The following is a 17,582-nucleotide window of genomic DNA, read 5'->3' as shown; positions in this document are numbered from 1 at the left end:
ATACTGTGAATGGGAAAATACTCCATTCCTAAACATGTGACATAAACACATGCTGTTGATGTCACTTACTTTCACAAGTGAGGTACTCTGCCTTATTTCTGTTATGCCGTGCCGTATTGTTGTTTTATTTGAGTTTCCTTGATGGTCTTTTAAAATCGCAATCCGTGATAGCTTGTGAAAATAGATTACACATGTAAATTTGATTGTGAAGTGACAATAAACTTGAAGTTGAACTTGAAGTTATAATAATTGTCTGTTTGGTTACATTTGTACACTCAGTGTTAAAATAACACATAGGATTTTACAGTACTGCAAAGCATATCGTCGTTGTCGGGTGAAAACCTTGTATGTCCAAAACCATTCGATTTTTATATCATCTAAAAAATGAACTAAACTAGTGAAAACAGCCGATCTACAAGCACACAACGCCTCGCGGTGCGAGGCGTTGTGTGCTTGTAGATCTGCTGTTTTCACTACTTTTGTGCGACGGCCTTGTCTGATGAAGCAGGGCTTTACCTTGCGAAAAAACATACAAATTTGAAACTTGGAGATACAAGGTTTCTGCCCGACAGTGACGATATGTAAGGCAAGTTTTCGGTGTGATCCCTGAGCCCCTTTCCCTGTGTATGACAGTGGCCGTGGTATACAGTGGACATCTCAAAGTAGCAGGCAGCCTCGCTTCTTGACCTTGGTGGGTTGTGGACACAGCACGGCTCTAATTGCCTCATCAAACACCGTCTTCAGTCCTCTCTGGGTTAAGGCGGAGCACTCCAGGTACTTCACTGAGTCTAAACAGATATGCAGTAGATATAATGTACAGTATAACATGACATGTCAATGTTACGTAAGTGCAGGACAGTGGCCCTGCCCCGAAGACCAGAAACCTAATAATGTCTCCCATGATCATATCTCGCCTTTGGCTGAGTGGTAGTTACACACATATAAGTGGACACACGAACAAGAGCCTGCAGCAAAATTATCTTTTTTTATGGCCATGAGGTATATTATACCAGCAGGGTACCCACTATTGTGCAGGTGCAACAGGTTCACCAGTCTATTATGTCAGTCATCTATGACGCCAGGCATCGCCATCACTACAATGTTAAATATCGTTGTTGTCGGGTGGAAACCTTGTATGTCCAAAACTGTTCGTTTTGTATTTATCATTTTAAAAATTGTCTAAACTAGTGAAAACAGCCGATCTACAAGCACACAACGCCTCGCACCGCGAGGCGTTGAGTGCTTGTAGATGTGCTGTTTCAACAGGTTCTCACCCCTATTGCGTCATACAACCGACGCGATCTTAAATACCGAATGCTTCTCACCATAGACGCGGACGGATTGCCTAATGTCTCAAGGGTTAGACGCATTGGGTGGTCTAAGAAGAAAGAAAAAAAAGTAGTTCCTGATGCGGGATTCGATACGCTCTGAAGGCTTCTTGGTTTACCAGCCACCCGTCGCTACCGTTCACGCCACTATAAACGACGGAGCGGCGCCGTCTCAGGCGGGAACGCCGCATGAGCCGACTCAGCCGCGTTACCGAATTACGTGCCGTTATGGACAGAATAGTAAATCTTGACCAGGGGACTGCTTCCGCCTCCGAATGTGGCTCAAAGAAGGGACTACGTTATCATTTCACGTTTTGTCAAAGATAAAAGCACAAAAAAAAAGGTACTTCCCAGTCACTCTCGTTAGCTCAGTCGGTAGAGCATGGAGATATAAATCCAGAGACCGGAGTTCGATTCCCTGTGACGGCCGTCAGTGAAAAATCTTCCAGTAAACACATGTCGGCGCATGTGTACTAAGACTCTGTCTCGTCCAAAAACTCTCCGTCTCCGTCGCACCCTAGACACAATAGTCACTCCCAAAACTTCACAGGGGTGAAGCAATGGAAAGAAAGACACGGCGTCGGGAGGGTGAAGCAAAGGGAGTGAGAATGGGTTGGCTGTTTTCACTACTTTTCTGCGACGGCCTTGTATGATGAAGCAGGGCTTTAAAACATACAAATTTGAAACTTGGAGATACGAGGTTACTTTGCCCGACAGCGACGATATGGTTATACCATTTAGTTAAATATTTCAATGGCCAATGATGAACACACCACCACTATGAAAGGTTTCAGCCCAATCCAACCTTGTGTGTGGGTGTGCATAAAAGACAGACAGACAGACGACCATCACTTTATATTTCTTCCCCTCACCCTGGCAATAATGCCTCCTCCATTATGAAATGTTGAATGACCAGCCATCTGCAGGGCCAACCTTTTTCTCGCTGCAGAACTGGCAATTATGAGAAGAGTCTAGTATTCATTTCTGGTCTCTGTGGGGTTCTCAGTGTACTGTTCTGGGTAATGTGATTTACCATCTCACTGTACCATGGTCAATCATACCATCCATACACAAGTCAATTAGATATTGGCTCCAGCGAGTGGAAAACACTGTATGTCCAAAACTGTTTGTTACTTTTCAGGCAATCTGGCTATCGTCAAAGAAAAGGGAACGCCCACTCGGTCTGTCCCTCTTCCTTTCTATCATGACTCTGTCTCGAGAGAATGCTTTTCAGGAGATGGACAAACCTGTGTTCCAATGGATACAGTACAGTACAGTACAGTACAGTACAGTACAGTACAGTACAGTACAGTAACAAGTTCAAAAATTAAACACAATCTTCCAAAATAGCGAGAACAGCAAATGTAAAAGCTCACAATGCATCACATCCCAACACTTTGGAAGCTTAAGTAGATCAGCTATTTTCACTACTTTTGCACAACAGTATAAAATAGGGAATAATCTGCCCGACTGTGATGCTGTCAGATTCCATAAGAACCTCAAAGATCCGTTAATGATCCCAAGGTCATTACCACAAGATCCCCTATAGATCAGAGACAGCTGGTGAGACCTACAGAATAGAGCACACTGCCACGAAGACAGCAGTAAAAATGCTAGCCAGACAATAGCTTAGTCGGTCTGACTGGCAGGAGAAAGAGTGGGCTGATTCTGGCATGAATGGGAAAGGACATGCTGTTTGGCTATCACAGAACATGTTCTTTTTATTTATGTTTATTTAGTCTAGCGTTAAGGTTCTACTGGCTTGTCAGAATTAAGTTAAGCTGCTTAAATTGCTAATTAACAATTTAATTGGAATCTTGTTCCACCCAATGCTCACCTCACTTTAATTGTGATCTTTCTACTTAGATAGTGTGGAAAGTGATACTGACAATATTGTATGCAGGGAGGGTTCCAAAGTGCTACAGCGTTAAGGAAGTCTCATTAAGGAGCTCTAAAATATTGCTGCTGGTTTTATTCTGTATAAATGTTTATTTTCTTATAGTGTATTTAGGTTCTTGAAATAAATACAGTTAAAGGCTGATAGAAAAGCACTTTCTGATCATTTGTGTCTAATAAACACAATGTTGTTTATTGCTGTAGTTATCTTCCATGCACGTACACACAATGCGTTTTTTGTGAACGACTTCTGGTTGAGGCTGGGGGCATTTTCATATTTGTCATGGGTGGTAACTAGGTCTTGTATCTTTCAAGAAATAATGTTTCCTGGCAGAGCGCAAATTTAAAAAACATTGCAATGGTGAAGGATTGTTTGTTTTTTGTTGTCCCCGACTAAATATTCTCTGTATGATTTCATACGTATTGATATTATATGTTTTCTTCACGTGTGCTTGTAATATATATGATACTCCCAACCCTGAAAAATAGGGCTCCCCCAAAAGCCACACTTGAGCACTGAAAGTATGCTCCAAAATTGGACACCGTAATGAAAGTTGCAAGGGGATTTCCACATGAGGGACATGTCATCATGTGTGTGGCAATAACAAAGACAGAATTACAGTCCAACATTTCTTCATTTGACATCATGTAGGTACAGTAGGAAGTGTGTTCTGAAATATTTAATGGAGAGGAAAGCTACTCTTACCTATTTCCTTGGCCAATGCCAGGCCCTGAGGGTAGGTGATGGGAGCCAGCTTCTTCTCCTTCAGCTTCTCTATGGTCTCCTTCTCATCCCTCAGATCCAGCTTGGTGCCCACTAGGATGATGGGGGTGGAGGGGCAGTGATGCCGTACCTCTGGGTACCACTAGAGGGGGTAATGGTAGAAAAACACAGACACAGGCAAGCACACACACACGCACACACACACACACGTGCGCACACGCGCGCGTGCGCACACGCGCGCGTGCGCGCGCACACACACACACACACACACACACACACACACACACACACACACACACACACACACACACACACACCCTGGTTCAAGTCAGGAAATGGAAATTCGATATTCAGAACAGGACACTCATCTTCTCCGTTTTTTAAATGCATTGCACTATAACCTGTGCAACCATTGACATAACCTGCCAATGAAACATGTAGAAACGGTTAGCATTTGTAGGTTCATGTAATGTTTTCCCGTTTTCATTTTATACCCATTTTGTTTCTGTGTGTGTTTTAAATAACATTTTCCTGGTGTTCCAAACCAACACATGTCCATGTTTTCCATCTTAGGAAATCATTTTAGATTTGAATCGATCATATTAAATATGATTCATTCAAATCTAAAATGTTAGCGACTTAAACTGATATAAATGAATGAAAGGTTTAAGACATGGCATACTGTAACATACTGTAATCCGATCCTCAGACATAATCCATGCAGAAAATAATAATAATAATAAAAATTAAAAAACATATTGTTCAAAATGTACAAATGACAAAATATATTTTTGGGAAAATAGTTACCAAAATCTAAAATATATTTACTTTTCTTTTTTACTCTACTCTCTTTCAGTACTGTACATTTGTTGATCACAAAGAGTTTTATAATGGTGAATAAAGACAGCTAATGAATTAAATACAAGCATTTCCTTTTGGGAAATGTAGACAGTCTGATATACATGTAGGTTTGAAATGTATGTGCAAAAATATCACAATTTAACAATTAACAATTTAATAATAATAAAAACACTGGCTTTCCTATTTTGGGGTGGGGGGGGGGGGGGAGTGACACTTGAGCTTGTAGATCAGATATCTTTGCTATTTGTGACACAACTAAGTATAATTTTGGCTTTAGTGGTTACGAAAATGTCTCTCCCTCCATTTTTTTTTTTTTTTCACCAATCAAACCGTGAACATGGGAATACACCAGGGAAATATACAGAGGCAATAACCACAGGCTGCCCAGTGAAACTACAGCTTCATTTGAGATCTAATCATCTACTTTATATGTCATGGATATGGTACTGTAATGTTATCTACAGACATATTCATCATAGAGTTTAGGAAAAAATAAATGAAGTTGCATCAGAATCAGCCAGCGTTGAAAGACACCAGGAAATCTTTGAAAGAGATTAAGTCATGTGTGACGTGTTTTGTGAAACAATGTGACAAAATCAGTTTTAATCTCCAATAATTGAGAAAGAAGAGTCAGCCATCAGTACTACTACTGAGATATTAATCATGATGGGGACTTCTACAATGACTACTGATGTGTACTGTATGCTTCATCTGGTTACCGCCTCACCGTCTGCACACTGCCTATGGAGGATCTTTAAATAGAAATGCAATTTTCAAACATTCTTTTCTGATGTAATTAACATGGCTAGCCTCAGAAAACGTGTGAAACTTTCATGGCCCTCAATAATTGCCAATTTCAGTAACTATCCTTTCTCACCTCGATCCTACTTACTGCCCACCTGCTATGTAGATTGCACTAGAGATGATGTGGTGTAATGCTTTTTTCTTGAGATTTGTTACTGTGTAGGTATATAATTAGTACACATTTAGTAGAATTAAATTAGCTTTGAATCATGGGCAAACAAAAAACAGCAGCATGCTCATTAATCTTTGTGTTTTTATCCATAAACCTGTGTGTAAGTTGTAGGCTACATATTCGTTTAAGGAAAAAGGGTAATAAAAAACAAATATTAAATAGTATATTAGGTCATGATTTGATATTTTATTTATAAATTAGGAAAATATGTGGATCTTGGGATCTGCATAGCGTGCCTGCTACCATTAACCAATAACCGGTTGAACCTTAGCATCCCTGTTCTAGAGGGAACATTAAAATAGCACTTCTACAAGCTCATACTGCATGACATTGTAACACATTGTGAGCTATAGATTTTCAGAGAAAATATTTGGTGTAGACTGAGGGGAAAAAGAGCAGACCAAGTATAGAGCCAACTCAGGTCAAGTATACTAAGTATTGAAGGTTTAGTGTTAAGAACAATCATACAAAATATATTTTGGTCATGGTGATGTAACAGACTGAAAGATAGTCTGATTCCTGGATTCCAGAAATTCTAGAAAGTTACAATAATTAAAGACACATTTTTGCCTACTTGCCTCTTGTAGTGGTATAATCAAATACTGTATACCGGTATAAGTTTTATTTTTAGCATTTTGTATGTATGGCAGATAAATTACACACATATGCATTTACTTTATATATAGTTTTAACCCTTTTTATATGTACTGTTTAATTTACAAGGTGATCACTTTATCTGTGTCCATTGTCCTGTCAGGCAGATTTCTGAGAGCAGCTAATCTTCAGCACCATTAGACCGATCGGCATGAAACTTTGTACGCACACTCATTTTTTGGCCTGTTATAGCTCTATGGTCATGTGATCAAGACGGATTTGTCAGACTTTTCATATTCCACCCTGATTGGCTAAGATTGTCTTCCAAAGTTTGTCGGAGTGGCCCGTTTTGAACAAAATGCCCCAAATCATGAACGTCTGATTGACGTGAAACATTGTTGGCCCACAATAAGCAACCTGCCCTGGCGGAGACCTCTCCCCCGAGGAGCAATTTATTCTAGTTCATCTATAAATTCACAAAATCAATGTCTGTCCTGGGCATAACTCTGGCACTGTCCAACCAATTGACCTAAAACTTGACATTTGTGCCGGTGATGACCACGGCGGTGCAATGCTGTGGGAATTCAGTTGGACCAACGGTTGTCAAGAACCAAAAAAATCACACCCGTGTGAACTGAGCTGTGTGTGTGAGTGTGTGTGCGTGTGTGTGTGTGTGTGTGTGCCTGGTCTGGCCTGGCCTGAAAACAGCGCCCCTCCCTTAACATGTGTGGTCAGAAAAGGTACTACACCACAGGCTTGAGGCTACATACGGACGCACCCACCCACCCACCCACCCACCCACATACACGTACGTCTACACACACGGCCACGTATAGGAGCGGCGTGACCACCGCTCAAAAACCACTAATATATTTATCTGTCCACCGGTCTGTGGAGGACACACCAAATCTGTGTGTGTGTGTGTGTGTGTGTGTGTGCGTGCGTGCGTGCGTGCGTGCGTGCGTGCGTGCGTGCGTGCGTGCGTGTGTGTGTGCGCGCGCACGTGCGTGCGTGCGTGTACTTTAAGTCAAATTATGTAGGTCGGACAACTGCTGATCCGATCAACTTTGCAATCACCGCCAGGTCATCTTCAATACAGCATACACATTCCGATTTTGAAGTTGATCGGTCAGATGGTTCTAGAGAAATGTGTGCACGCACGCACACACAGATTCAGTGCATTCATATTATACAGTACCTGTATCCTAGCAACAGCTACTATACAGCTGTCAGAAACAATATTAACCAGTAACAAATATTTATTATGACTTTTGTAAATCTATCTAGCTTTGAACACATTGATTTTCATTAGATTTTTGATGACAGTGAACCTAAAACTGTAGTCTGCACCTCAAAAAAATCCAAATGGGCCAAAACAACGGTTTAGGACACTTGCAAACGAAACGAGGACCTTGATCATGCAAAAGCAAAGTTATGAATGATCTACTTTTGTGTGTGCATGCGTGCGTTTGTGTGTGCATATGTGAGCATGTGTGCACATATAACTGCTATACTATGAGTGTGCATACGTATATGTTTCAGTTTTGTACTATACAATATGTCAAGGGCAGTATATGAATGCTGTAATCCTAGGAAGACATAGGTTGAACAAACGCAGCGTTGACTGACCTTGGCTCTGACGTTCTCAAAGGAAGCAGGGCTCACCAGAGAGAAACAGATGAGGAACACATCCTGTGCATGAAACCAAACGGCAAGGAACAGAGGTGATCATTTCATTCGATTGAATACAAAATGAGATCATAAATGCTCTTCATTGATGTATTTGTATACAGTCTGTATGTGTAGTGTGTGTATGCAAGTGCTTTGCTGAGAGAGCAGGGGTGTCACAAGGGGGGGGGGGGGGGGGAGTGGGACTGAGTTACTAGGGCCCACGGTGGAGGGGCCTTAATTATTTTATACTTTAGCTATTGAAAAATAGCAGATATACAAGCTCTGCGAGCTTGTAGATCTGCTATTTTTGAAAAGTCATGAAAATGTGGGCAAATCTTTCAATATATGTATTTTTTAAGCGAACATTTGTAACTCAAATTTTGCTTCTGGGGGGTCCCTGGAACTAAATATTTTGAGATGGGGGTCAATGAGTCCTTCACGTGAAAATGTATGAGCACCACTGACATAGAAAGATACGATAGGTTTTTAAAAAAGGTCTTTGAAATATTCAAAGACTACAAATTTTCACGATTTTTCAAAAATAGCAGATCCACAAGCTCGCAGTGCTTGTATATCTGCTATTTTTAGATAATTAAAAATTAAATGCGTTCCCAGTCTAAATGGAGAACATTCATGGGGGGCCCACAGCGAATCCTTGTACCCAGGGCCCAGAATTTGGTGCGACACCCCTGTATGCGAGTGTTTTGATGAGTGAGTACAGTATGTGTGTGAGTGCATCTTACGGTCTGAGGATAGGACAGTGGTCTCAGCCTATCATAGTCCTCTTGTCCTGCTGTATCCCACAGTCCCAGGTTGACTGGCTTACTGTCCACCATTACATTGGCTGAATAGTTATCAAACCTGCCAGAGAGAGAGAGAGAGAGAGATTATATACGTATACTAGTACTTGCCTGTTCAAACATATGCGCTCCGAATTATGTGCAGTTTGGGTTATGGGGTGTGCACTGTATATGAGGGATTGAATGGAGGAGTCTCAGAACAGAAGTAATGTTGGAGAACCCAGACGTATCAGTGATGTCAGTCATCTCCAAATTTGGGCACTGTTTCAGCATGGGGCCTGTCTGTCTGTTTTCTTGATTGTTGATTGAATATCTCGAGAGCTGTTTATCCGATCGACACAATCAGTGGATGTATTGCTGAGGCCCCAAGGAACTCCAGCAAACTACTTCCAGGGACCAAGTAATCAGAAGGGCGTGTGTTCCGAATGGGCACATATCGTCAGTGTCAGGCAAAAACCTTGTATCTCCAATCTCTTTCAAATGTGTATGTTTTTTTGTAAAGTAAAGCCCTGCTTAACCATACTATCGCACAAAACTAGTAAAAATAGCAGATCTACAAGCACGGTGCAAGGCGTTGTGTGCTTGTATCTATCTATAAATGCGACAAATCTCTGTCTGTCTGTCTGTTTGTTTGTTTGTAATCCGCGTATCTCGAGAACCGTTCGTCCCACCGTCTTCAGACTCGGCACGCGCGTTCCCCGCCGCCGCGCGGAGTGCAGTGCCGGGCCTCGACCCGACCCGACTCGCGGCTTTCCCGAAGCGGCGCGAAACGTTCGGAATCTCCTTATGCGGAGCTGATTGTTGACATCAGGCTGTTCCAGAGGAAATCGGCGCAAGCGCTGACTCATTGTGACATCACTTCATAAAAGGCTCTGACATCACGTACACCACATGAGTCAACACAAAATCTCTGTGAATGTGTATGTATGTATGTAATCCGCGTATCTCGAGAACCCTTCTTCCCACCGGCACGCGCGTTCTCCAGATATGGGCATAAAGTCTGACATCAGAGTTTTCTGCAACCGGTACTGTGTGTGCAGAGATCTTCATATATGGGCATAAGTGGACAAAGACAAACAGATGGTCAAAACGGGTCCTATGACAGGTATATTGGGGTTTGCATTAAAGGGTGGGGCATTCATGGGGTTTGCATTAAAGGGTGGGGCATTCATTCCCTATTTCAAATTCGGCACGTGCGTTCCCCACCGCAGCAGGTAGTGCAGTGCTCGGCCTCGACCCGACCCGACCCGATACACGATTTTCTGGAACCAGCACGAAAGGTTCGGATTCTGATGTCTGACTTCAGGATTTTCCGGAACTGGCACTGTGTCTGCATAGATCTCCATATATGGGCATAAAATGGATGCAGACAGACAAATACAGATATCTCCATATATGGGCATAAATGGACACAGGCAAACAGATGGTCAAAGATCTCCATATATGGGCATAAAGTGGACGCAGACAGACAGATACAGATATCTCCATATATGGGCATAAATGGACACAGGCAAACAGATGGTCAAAACGGGTCCTATGACAACAGGTATAATGGGGTTTGCATTAAGTTTGTCTCCTCCTCCATCTGTTTGTCTGTGTCCCTTTATTCCCATTATGGAGATCTCTGTATCTGTCTGTGCCTCCGACTGTGTTGCAGACACAGTGCCGGTTCCCCCTTTAATGCAAACCCCATTATACCTGTTGTCATAGGACCCGTTTTGACCATCTGTTTGAAAAAGCGACAGAAATCTCATATATGGGCATAAAATGGACGCAGATAAACAGATATCTCCATATATGGCATATATGGGCATACAATGGATGCAGAATCACAAAGATCTCCATATACGGGCATAAAAGGGACACAGACAGACAGATACAGAGATCTCCATATATGGGCATAAAATGGACGCAGATAGACAGATATCTCCATATATGGGCATATATGGGCATAAAATGGACCCAGAACTATAACTGCAGTGATCTCCATATATGGACATAAAATGGACACCGACAGACAGACAGATACAGATATCTCCATATATGGGCATAAATGGACACAGGCAGACAAATGGTCAAAACGGGTCCTATGAAAACAGGTATAATGGGGTTTGCATTAAAGGGCGGGGCATTCATTCCCTATTTACATTGTTCCGAGTTGGCCAGGTCGCCTTCGGGCGGCCCAGCTTCTAGTATTGTATAAACAGGGATACTGCACAGTATCATAATTATATATAATTCATTATGTGTATGTATATGTTTTTTTTTTTGTGTAAGTTGACCACTGCAAACAAATAAATTGTCTGCTAATTTGGTTTGTTCATTACAGTATGGCTGTAGTGTGTTGAGTAGTATCGTGTCCGTGTTGTGTCTGCGTGTGTGCGTGCGTGCGTATGTGTGTGTGTATGAAGTAGTGGTACAACACTCACACTGTAGGGATGTACTCTCCAGGGAAGGCGTTGGTTGTGTAGCTGATCAGCAGACATGTCTTCCCCACAGCGCTGTTAACACAGATTGAGCAATCAGCTGTGTGCCAACACACGTTGCAAGAGCACAGGGAGTTCCACACAGACACTAATATGGAGATGCATAACGTAGGGCTGGGCGATATGGACAAATATCACAATATCTATGACCAAATAATAATCAATATTGATATTGTCGTCAGCTTGTGGTGATCATATTGTGACAATTAATATAAAATGTAGTTAAATTTGCAGATCTACAAGCTTGTGTTGTGACTGTGAGCTTGTAGATCATCTATTTAGCTTATTTCTTTACATTTATAAACTTTGAACAAGTAGAAAATAAGGCTACGAAAAGACAAGATGTATGCAATATCATGATATTCAAAATCCCAGATCTAGTCTCCCATACAGTATTGATGTAATATTGATATATTGCCATGCCCTATGCACAAAACATGCATAAAATGGCCTCGCCAGCCACCAGATTAACTGTTGCATTTAGAATATAGACAGAGGTTAATGTGATGTGTTAGCTAGGCCATTTGATAATAGACTCTATTATGCATTCATGCATGGACATGAAATGGTTCTTTGTCATTGTCACTTGAAACACATTCAATCCCTCATGGTCATTGGCAAGTGCAGCCAGCTCTGAGAGAATATTGATTAAAACACAAAAAGTGAACCCTTCTTACAATGCCCATGGAAAATGGCTGGTTTCAAGGTCTCCAACTGGTTCACATGTTATTATATTCACTGTCACCATACAGCTACCGGTATGTTACGGTGCACTCCTAAGCTGTCACAACTGTCAAGAAAGAGAATGTGGATTGTTTGTGAATAAATAACTGAATGGAACAGTACTTTGTTCCACAATTATATAAAAAAAACACCTTTGAGGGTATTGAGTAGAATTGCAGCTGAGAGTGAAATTCCACAGGAAAAAACAGCCCTGCAAGTACAGGCACGAGAGGAGGAATGTTGGGTTGAGGAGACCTGTTCTCGCATAGGGATTGTTGTGAGCACGGTTAGAAAGTGCCACCCAAGGCTAGACGCATTATAACAGACGAAATCTGCACTGTAAAATCCTCAGAATTGTTCTGAGAGTGTACAAATTAATAAATTAACACTGAGGATTGAGGATGAAAGGGTGTTGATGTCTGAGTGTCTGAGTTATAATATGCACCATACTGTATCTATTCTTGACACTCTGACTCATACACACATGCTGTTGACTTTGTTGGTCTAGGTATACGGTACGGTCCTACAATGTAAAATTCCCTGTGTTTATTAGGGTCCAATTTTCCCTCTCAGAATTAAATGAACACTCTGGATTCTGCAGTGTATGCCTCTTAATCTCGACCTGCTTCTCTGTCCTGGTTCTCTCCATTTGTCTCTCTCTTTATGTGAGTGTCTATGTCACCCTCTCTCATTTGTGAAATCCAGATGAACTCAACTTTGATATAGAATTCTGGCCATGACAGCAGAGACTGATTACAGGTAAAGCTAAAAGGAAAAGCCCTGTAAATCCAGTAGGGAGTGGGTGTGCTAGCAATGCACCCATCACAATGTTAAGGAGTAAAGTGACAAACAGTATCACAAAACAGATATCCTGAGACTGTGGCACAACTCGGCGCCACTGTCATAGCGTTCTGCCTTTGCCATAAATCAGGGTTTAACACACACACACACACACACACACACACACACACACACACACACACACACACACACACACACACACACACACACACACACACACACACACACACACACACAGTCTCTAAATGCTGTACAGTTCTGCATGGGACTGTGTTCATGAGTTATAATGTTGATAATGTAAACCATCACCGAAGACTAGTGACTTCTATTTAGCTCAGTAAATGATGGATGCTGTTGTTTGATCAATGTAACATTTGGTTACATTTGTACTCTCTCAGAGTTAAATTAACACTGTGTATTTCACTGTGCTTTGTACTGGGCAATGTGTCAATGTGTCATAGATGAGTGGCAGGGCAATAATGCCATGTCAAACATACTGTAACTGTACTATGCCCTCTCTCTATTTTATTAATTTGACTGGAATTTTGAGTTTACTGCTTTTATTCCAAACACTTGATTATGGTTTCAGAAACATTTTTCTCCTGAGGGGGGAACAAATGTGAAAATAAACTGATGAGAGCAGAAGACATTATAATGCTGTGACTAATTCATACCACGTTCACCATACATATTCATATGCTGGCTGGCTGCTGCGTGGATATGGTCAATGGTGTGAAATAAATAACTAGTGAATGAATATAAAAGTGAGGATTGCGGAGGTGGTGTGTGTGTGTGTGTGTGTGTGTGTGTGTGTGTGTGTGTGTGTGTGTGTGTGTGTGTGTGTGTATGTGTGTGTGTGTGTGTGTGTGTGTGTGTGTGTGTGACTATGTGGTCATCTCCTGTTTAAATTATCTGTTACTTTGATCCCTAATTTTCATCGTTTCTGTTTGGCATCTCTCCCTCTCTCTGTCTGTCCCTCTCTCTGTCTGTCTGTCTGTCTGTCTGTCTGTCTGTCTGTCTGTCTGTCTGTCTGTCTGTCTGTCTGTCTGTCTCTCTATATGTCTCTGTCTCTCTCTCTCTCTCATCTCTGACTGTCTCAGCCTGCCTACGCAGTCAGCAGTACAGTGCAGAAGTACGGCTAAGACTGTGTGTGTGTCACTCTGTGCTTGAGTTGTACACAGAATGTCAAACCACCTCCTACACCAATCCAGCATGCAGTATGCAGGCCTATTTCTGACAGTAAAACTTCCCTGAAACTACAAATGTGCCACACAAGAGACTGGGGATAGAAAGTGGTTCTGTGCAGCTGCAGACACACGCAAAGGTGGTGAGGGAACGCTAGATATCTAATAGTCAACTGTCAATGGCAATGACAGCTGCCTCGCCTCCTCTGTACCGTGTTGGAACATCTTACAATAGAGCGCTCAATTTAGTTTTGAATTTGAACAGCATGTTGTTATTATTTGAAACTACTGTATGCGGAAGCCAGGGCCAGGGGGCCTGATGCAACAGAGCCACTTACATAGTAGGCTACCCAAGGCTATCACTCAGTCAAAATATTATAATAATAATAATATTACACCAATATAAATATTAAAATAGGAGGGAACTTAAGGGGAAGACCACCCATTTTCAATATTGAACTATGTCATTAATATACCTTAGAGGAGTTGTGTGGAAATAAAAAAAAAGTTCCCCCCCTTCTGTGTTGCCTACAACTGGAGGATTGATTTGGGGGTTTGTATTGTAAATTACAACTTGATGACATCACACATTGTACTTTACAATACAAACCCCAAAATCAATCCTCCAGTTCTAGGCAACACAGAAGGGGGGGAACTTTTTTTCTATTTCCACACAACTCCTCTAAGGTATATTAATGACTTAGTTCAATTTTGAAAATGGGTGGTCTTCCCCTTTTAAGAGATCCCCAAAGCATTTACAGTATAGGCCTAGTATTCATGATATTATGATAACTTCAATTTGATCAACTAAGGAAGTCATGTGGGTGACACTGACACTAAACAAAGTGTATGGTTTATGTATTTATATATTTATGTAGATATGTTCACAAACAATCCACATTCTCTTTCTTGACAGCTTAGGAGTGCACAGCTGTATGGTGACCGTGAATAGAATAACATGTGAAACAGTTAACAGCAGGCTACACTCAGAGTCAGTTAAACTCCAAGGAGGAACTGCATGAAGAGTGTAATAAATAAGCCCAAAACAGGAACTTATTTGTTTCAAAAGCGGAAGGGTGAAACAGAGGAGTTAAACCACCGTCCTATAGTTCCCCATAGCAAAAGCAAAGATAATAAATACAATTGTAATAATCAGTAGGCTCTATATAAAATGTCAATTTGTCAATGTCAAACGCGACTCCTGTTGAAACGCGATTTTTATCGCGTCTCCTTATAGATCGGCATCCATTTTGAAGATGCATTTTCAAACTGTTTCCATTTCTGTCTTCCCTTCATTTCATGTCAAAGCTGCATGGTTTTAGAAACTGCTGAAATAAATGCATAGGCCATAGGTTACAGGCCATGGCCTAAACGCACCATATTCAAATGAACTTTTCTTATCACAGAATGTCTATCTTGGTCAGTCAATATTGGTATCAATTAGACGCCAATAGCCCAATTGGGCATGACGCAAACAAGCAGACTGCCATTAGTCTTGAAACGTTGGATTTGATTAATTGTACAGAACTTACCCATCTCCCACCACTACACATTTGATGGCTTGCATTGTCCAAACTTGTATAAAAAAACTAAAAACAAAACAAACAACAAAAAGCTGTAACCTTTTAAGGCAACAAAATAAATTCAGTTAACGACGCTGTGTCTCTCTCTGTCTGTCTTCCCAAATGTCCGTCGTGCTCTAGCGTTTATCTGCTGTGTTCTTCTGTGGGCTGTAATGTGAAGCAACTTCTCGCGCCGCTCAACTCCTGACACAGTAGTAGGAAGTAGCAGCACACAGCACGGTCTACCTTCAGCAGGTTCTCAAACATTCACATTTCAAGGCCTCCCCTTACAGTATGGAACCAATGGACCCGTTTGTTTCCATTTATATACTGTAGAGCAGAGGTGGGCAACTTTGATGATGGTGAGGGCCACTATATTTCCACCTTCACTCCAGAGGGCCACATTACATATTATCCTTCTTTGTCTTTCTAGTATCTCATACAAAAGAAGCAAAAATAGCAGATATATCGGCTATTTTTGCTTCTTTTGAATTGGAATCCTGAATAATGTTTTGTTGTTTTTTAATTGGAATCCTGAAATGTAACATTTTTTTATCTAATTTCAAATGCATTTAGTTATATACTCATGTTAACTTTATGAACCTAAATACAAATACATTGAACATAATAATAAACTACTATACAGTCATTAAGCTAATAATATTGACTGACGGAATTAAAGCAGGTCATGTTTGGAATTGTAACAGCTGAAATCAGTAATATATCAGTATTCTGGTATTAACCCGCGGGCCGCATTAAGTGAAGGTGGCCCCCGGGCCGCTAGTTGCCCATGTATGCAGTAGAGTTACAGACTTATGGGTCAATTTAAGACCCCCATAAAGGAACCCACAAAGTCCCTGTCTACCTTAGTGGTGCTCAAACCTTTTCATTTCAAGGACCCCCAAATTGACACTTATTAGCCCGCCGCTGCCCGCGGACCCCCATTTGAAAAGATATGTCAAGGGCCCCCATTAGAGAAGATTTTTAGGCTCTAGCAGTGATTCCCAACCATTTTAATTTTAAGGACCCCCGGCCCCTTGGGTTTCTGTCAATGTGGCCCCCTGGACAATTTAGTTGAATACCCCTGCCCTAATGGGTCACCGGACCCACATTTTGTGAACCAATGGCCTTGTAGGTGACAGCACAGTCTACCTTGCAGCTTACAGTAGCCTGTTAAAACACTGCATGGTAAAGATTACCATGCAGCATCTGTCTCTGACTTTAGTGCATGCAAAATAAAATGTATAATTATGCCATAGGCTATTTTTTACAATTAGTTTATTTTTCTTATTTTTTTCTTCTTCTTTTTAGTGGAGTTAAAGGCAGCTCAGTATAGGCAGTAGGCACATTCCTGTAGTGTAGCCTAATATTGGTAGCTATGTGTTTTACCCTGTACACTAGATGGGGCCATATGTTTAGAAATGAAAGAAGCTACACTGTGGTTCAGATTGTGGCTAGACATTTCTGAAGATTTGTACTTGTAAAAGTAGAATTGTTTTAAATAGAAATTGCTGTTCTTATTTGCATATACAAGCATAAGGCTATATTTCTCATTTCCTCTTTCCTTTACGCTCTCTCTCCCTCTCTCTCCCTCAATCACACACACACACACACACACACACACACACACACACACACACACACACACACACACACATCATATTTCAACATTTTGTACTGTACTGTACAGTAGGCCTATGTCAGCATGAATGGTGTCTCTAGTTGACTGCATGGAATCGTCCAACAGGAACCAGCATCTTGAACCCACTGATACGTATCAGTAGTGGACCTTTGAGTTCCTGTCAGAGGGATACAGTTGTGGCATAGCATCACCTGCCCCCTTTTTCTTTTTCAATCTGACACATGTATCCTGTATAACATCAGTTTTTCTCTGACACCAACAACAACATGAATAGACGGAGAAAAGACAGCTTCCTCTGGGGAAAAGGTAGGCTTTTAATCTCAAGGTTGTCATA

The 17,582-nt window shown here is 41.4% G+C and overlaps 1 protein-coding gene across 1 annotated transcript; it reads right to left on the bottom strand.

Moving 5' to 3' along the window:
* Positions 1–489: 489 nt before the first annotated feature.
* On the bottom strand, positions 490–15,753 carry rac2 (Rac family small GTPase 2). The gene is made up of 6 exons (XM_080724964.1): positions 15,577–15,753; positions 11,280–11,351; positions 8,794–8,911; positions 8,009–8,071; positions 3,931–4,090; positions 490–788 (listed from the first exon to the last, which is right to left on the bottom strand). Exons 1-6 carry the CDS (start codon positions 15,609–15,611, stop codon positions 658–660), a joined length of 579 nt encoding a protein of 192 aa, XP_080581090.1. The 5' UTR covers positions 15,612–15,753; the 3' UTR covers positions 490–657.
* Between the last annotated feature and the right edge of the window lie 1,829 nt (positions 15,754–17,582).

The sequence above is a fragment of the Nannobrachium achirus genome, assembly GCF_963921795.1.
Source record: "Nannobrachium achirus genome assembly, chromosome: 4".
NCBI lineage: Eukaryota > Metazoa > Chordata > Actinopteri > Myctophiformes > Myctophidae > Nannobrachium > Nannobrachium achirus.
The sequence above is the reverse complement of the archived record's forward strand: the minus strand, read 5'-3'. Positions and strand labels throughout refer to the sequence as shown.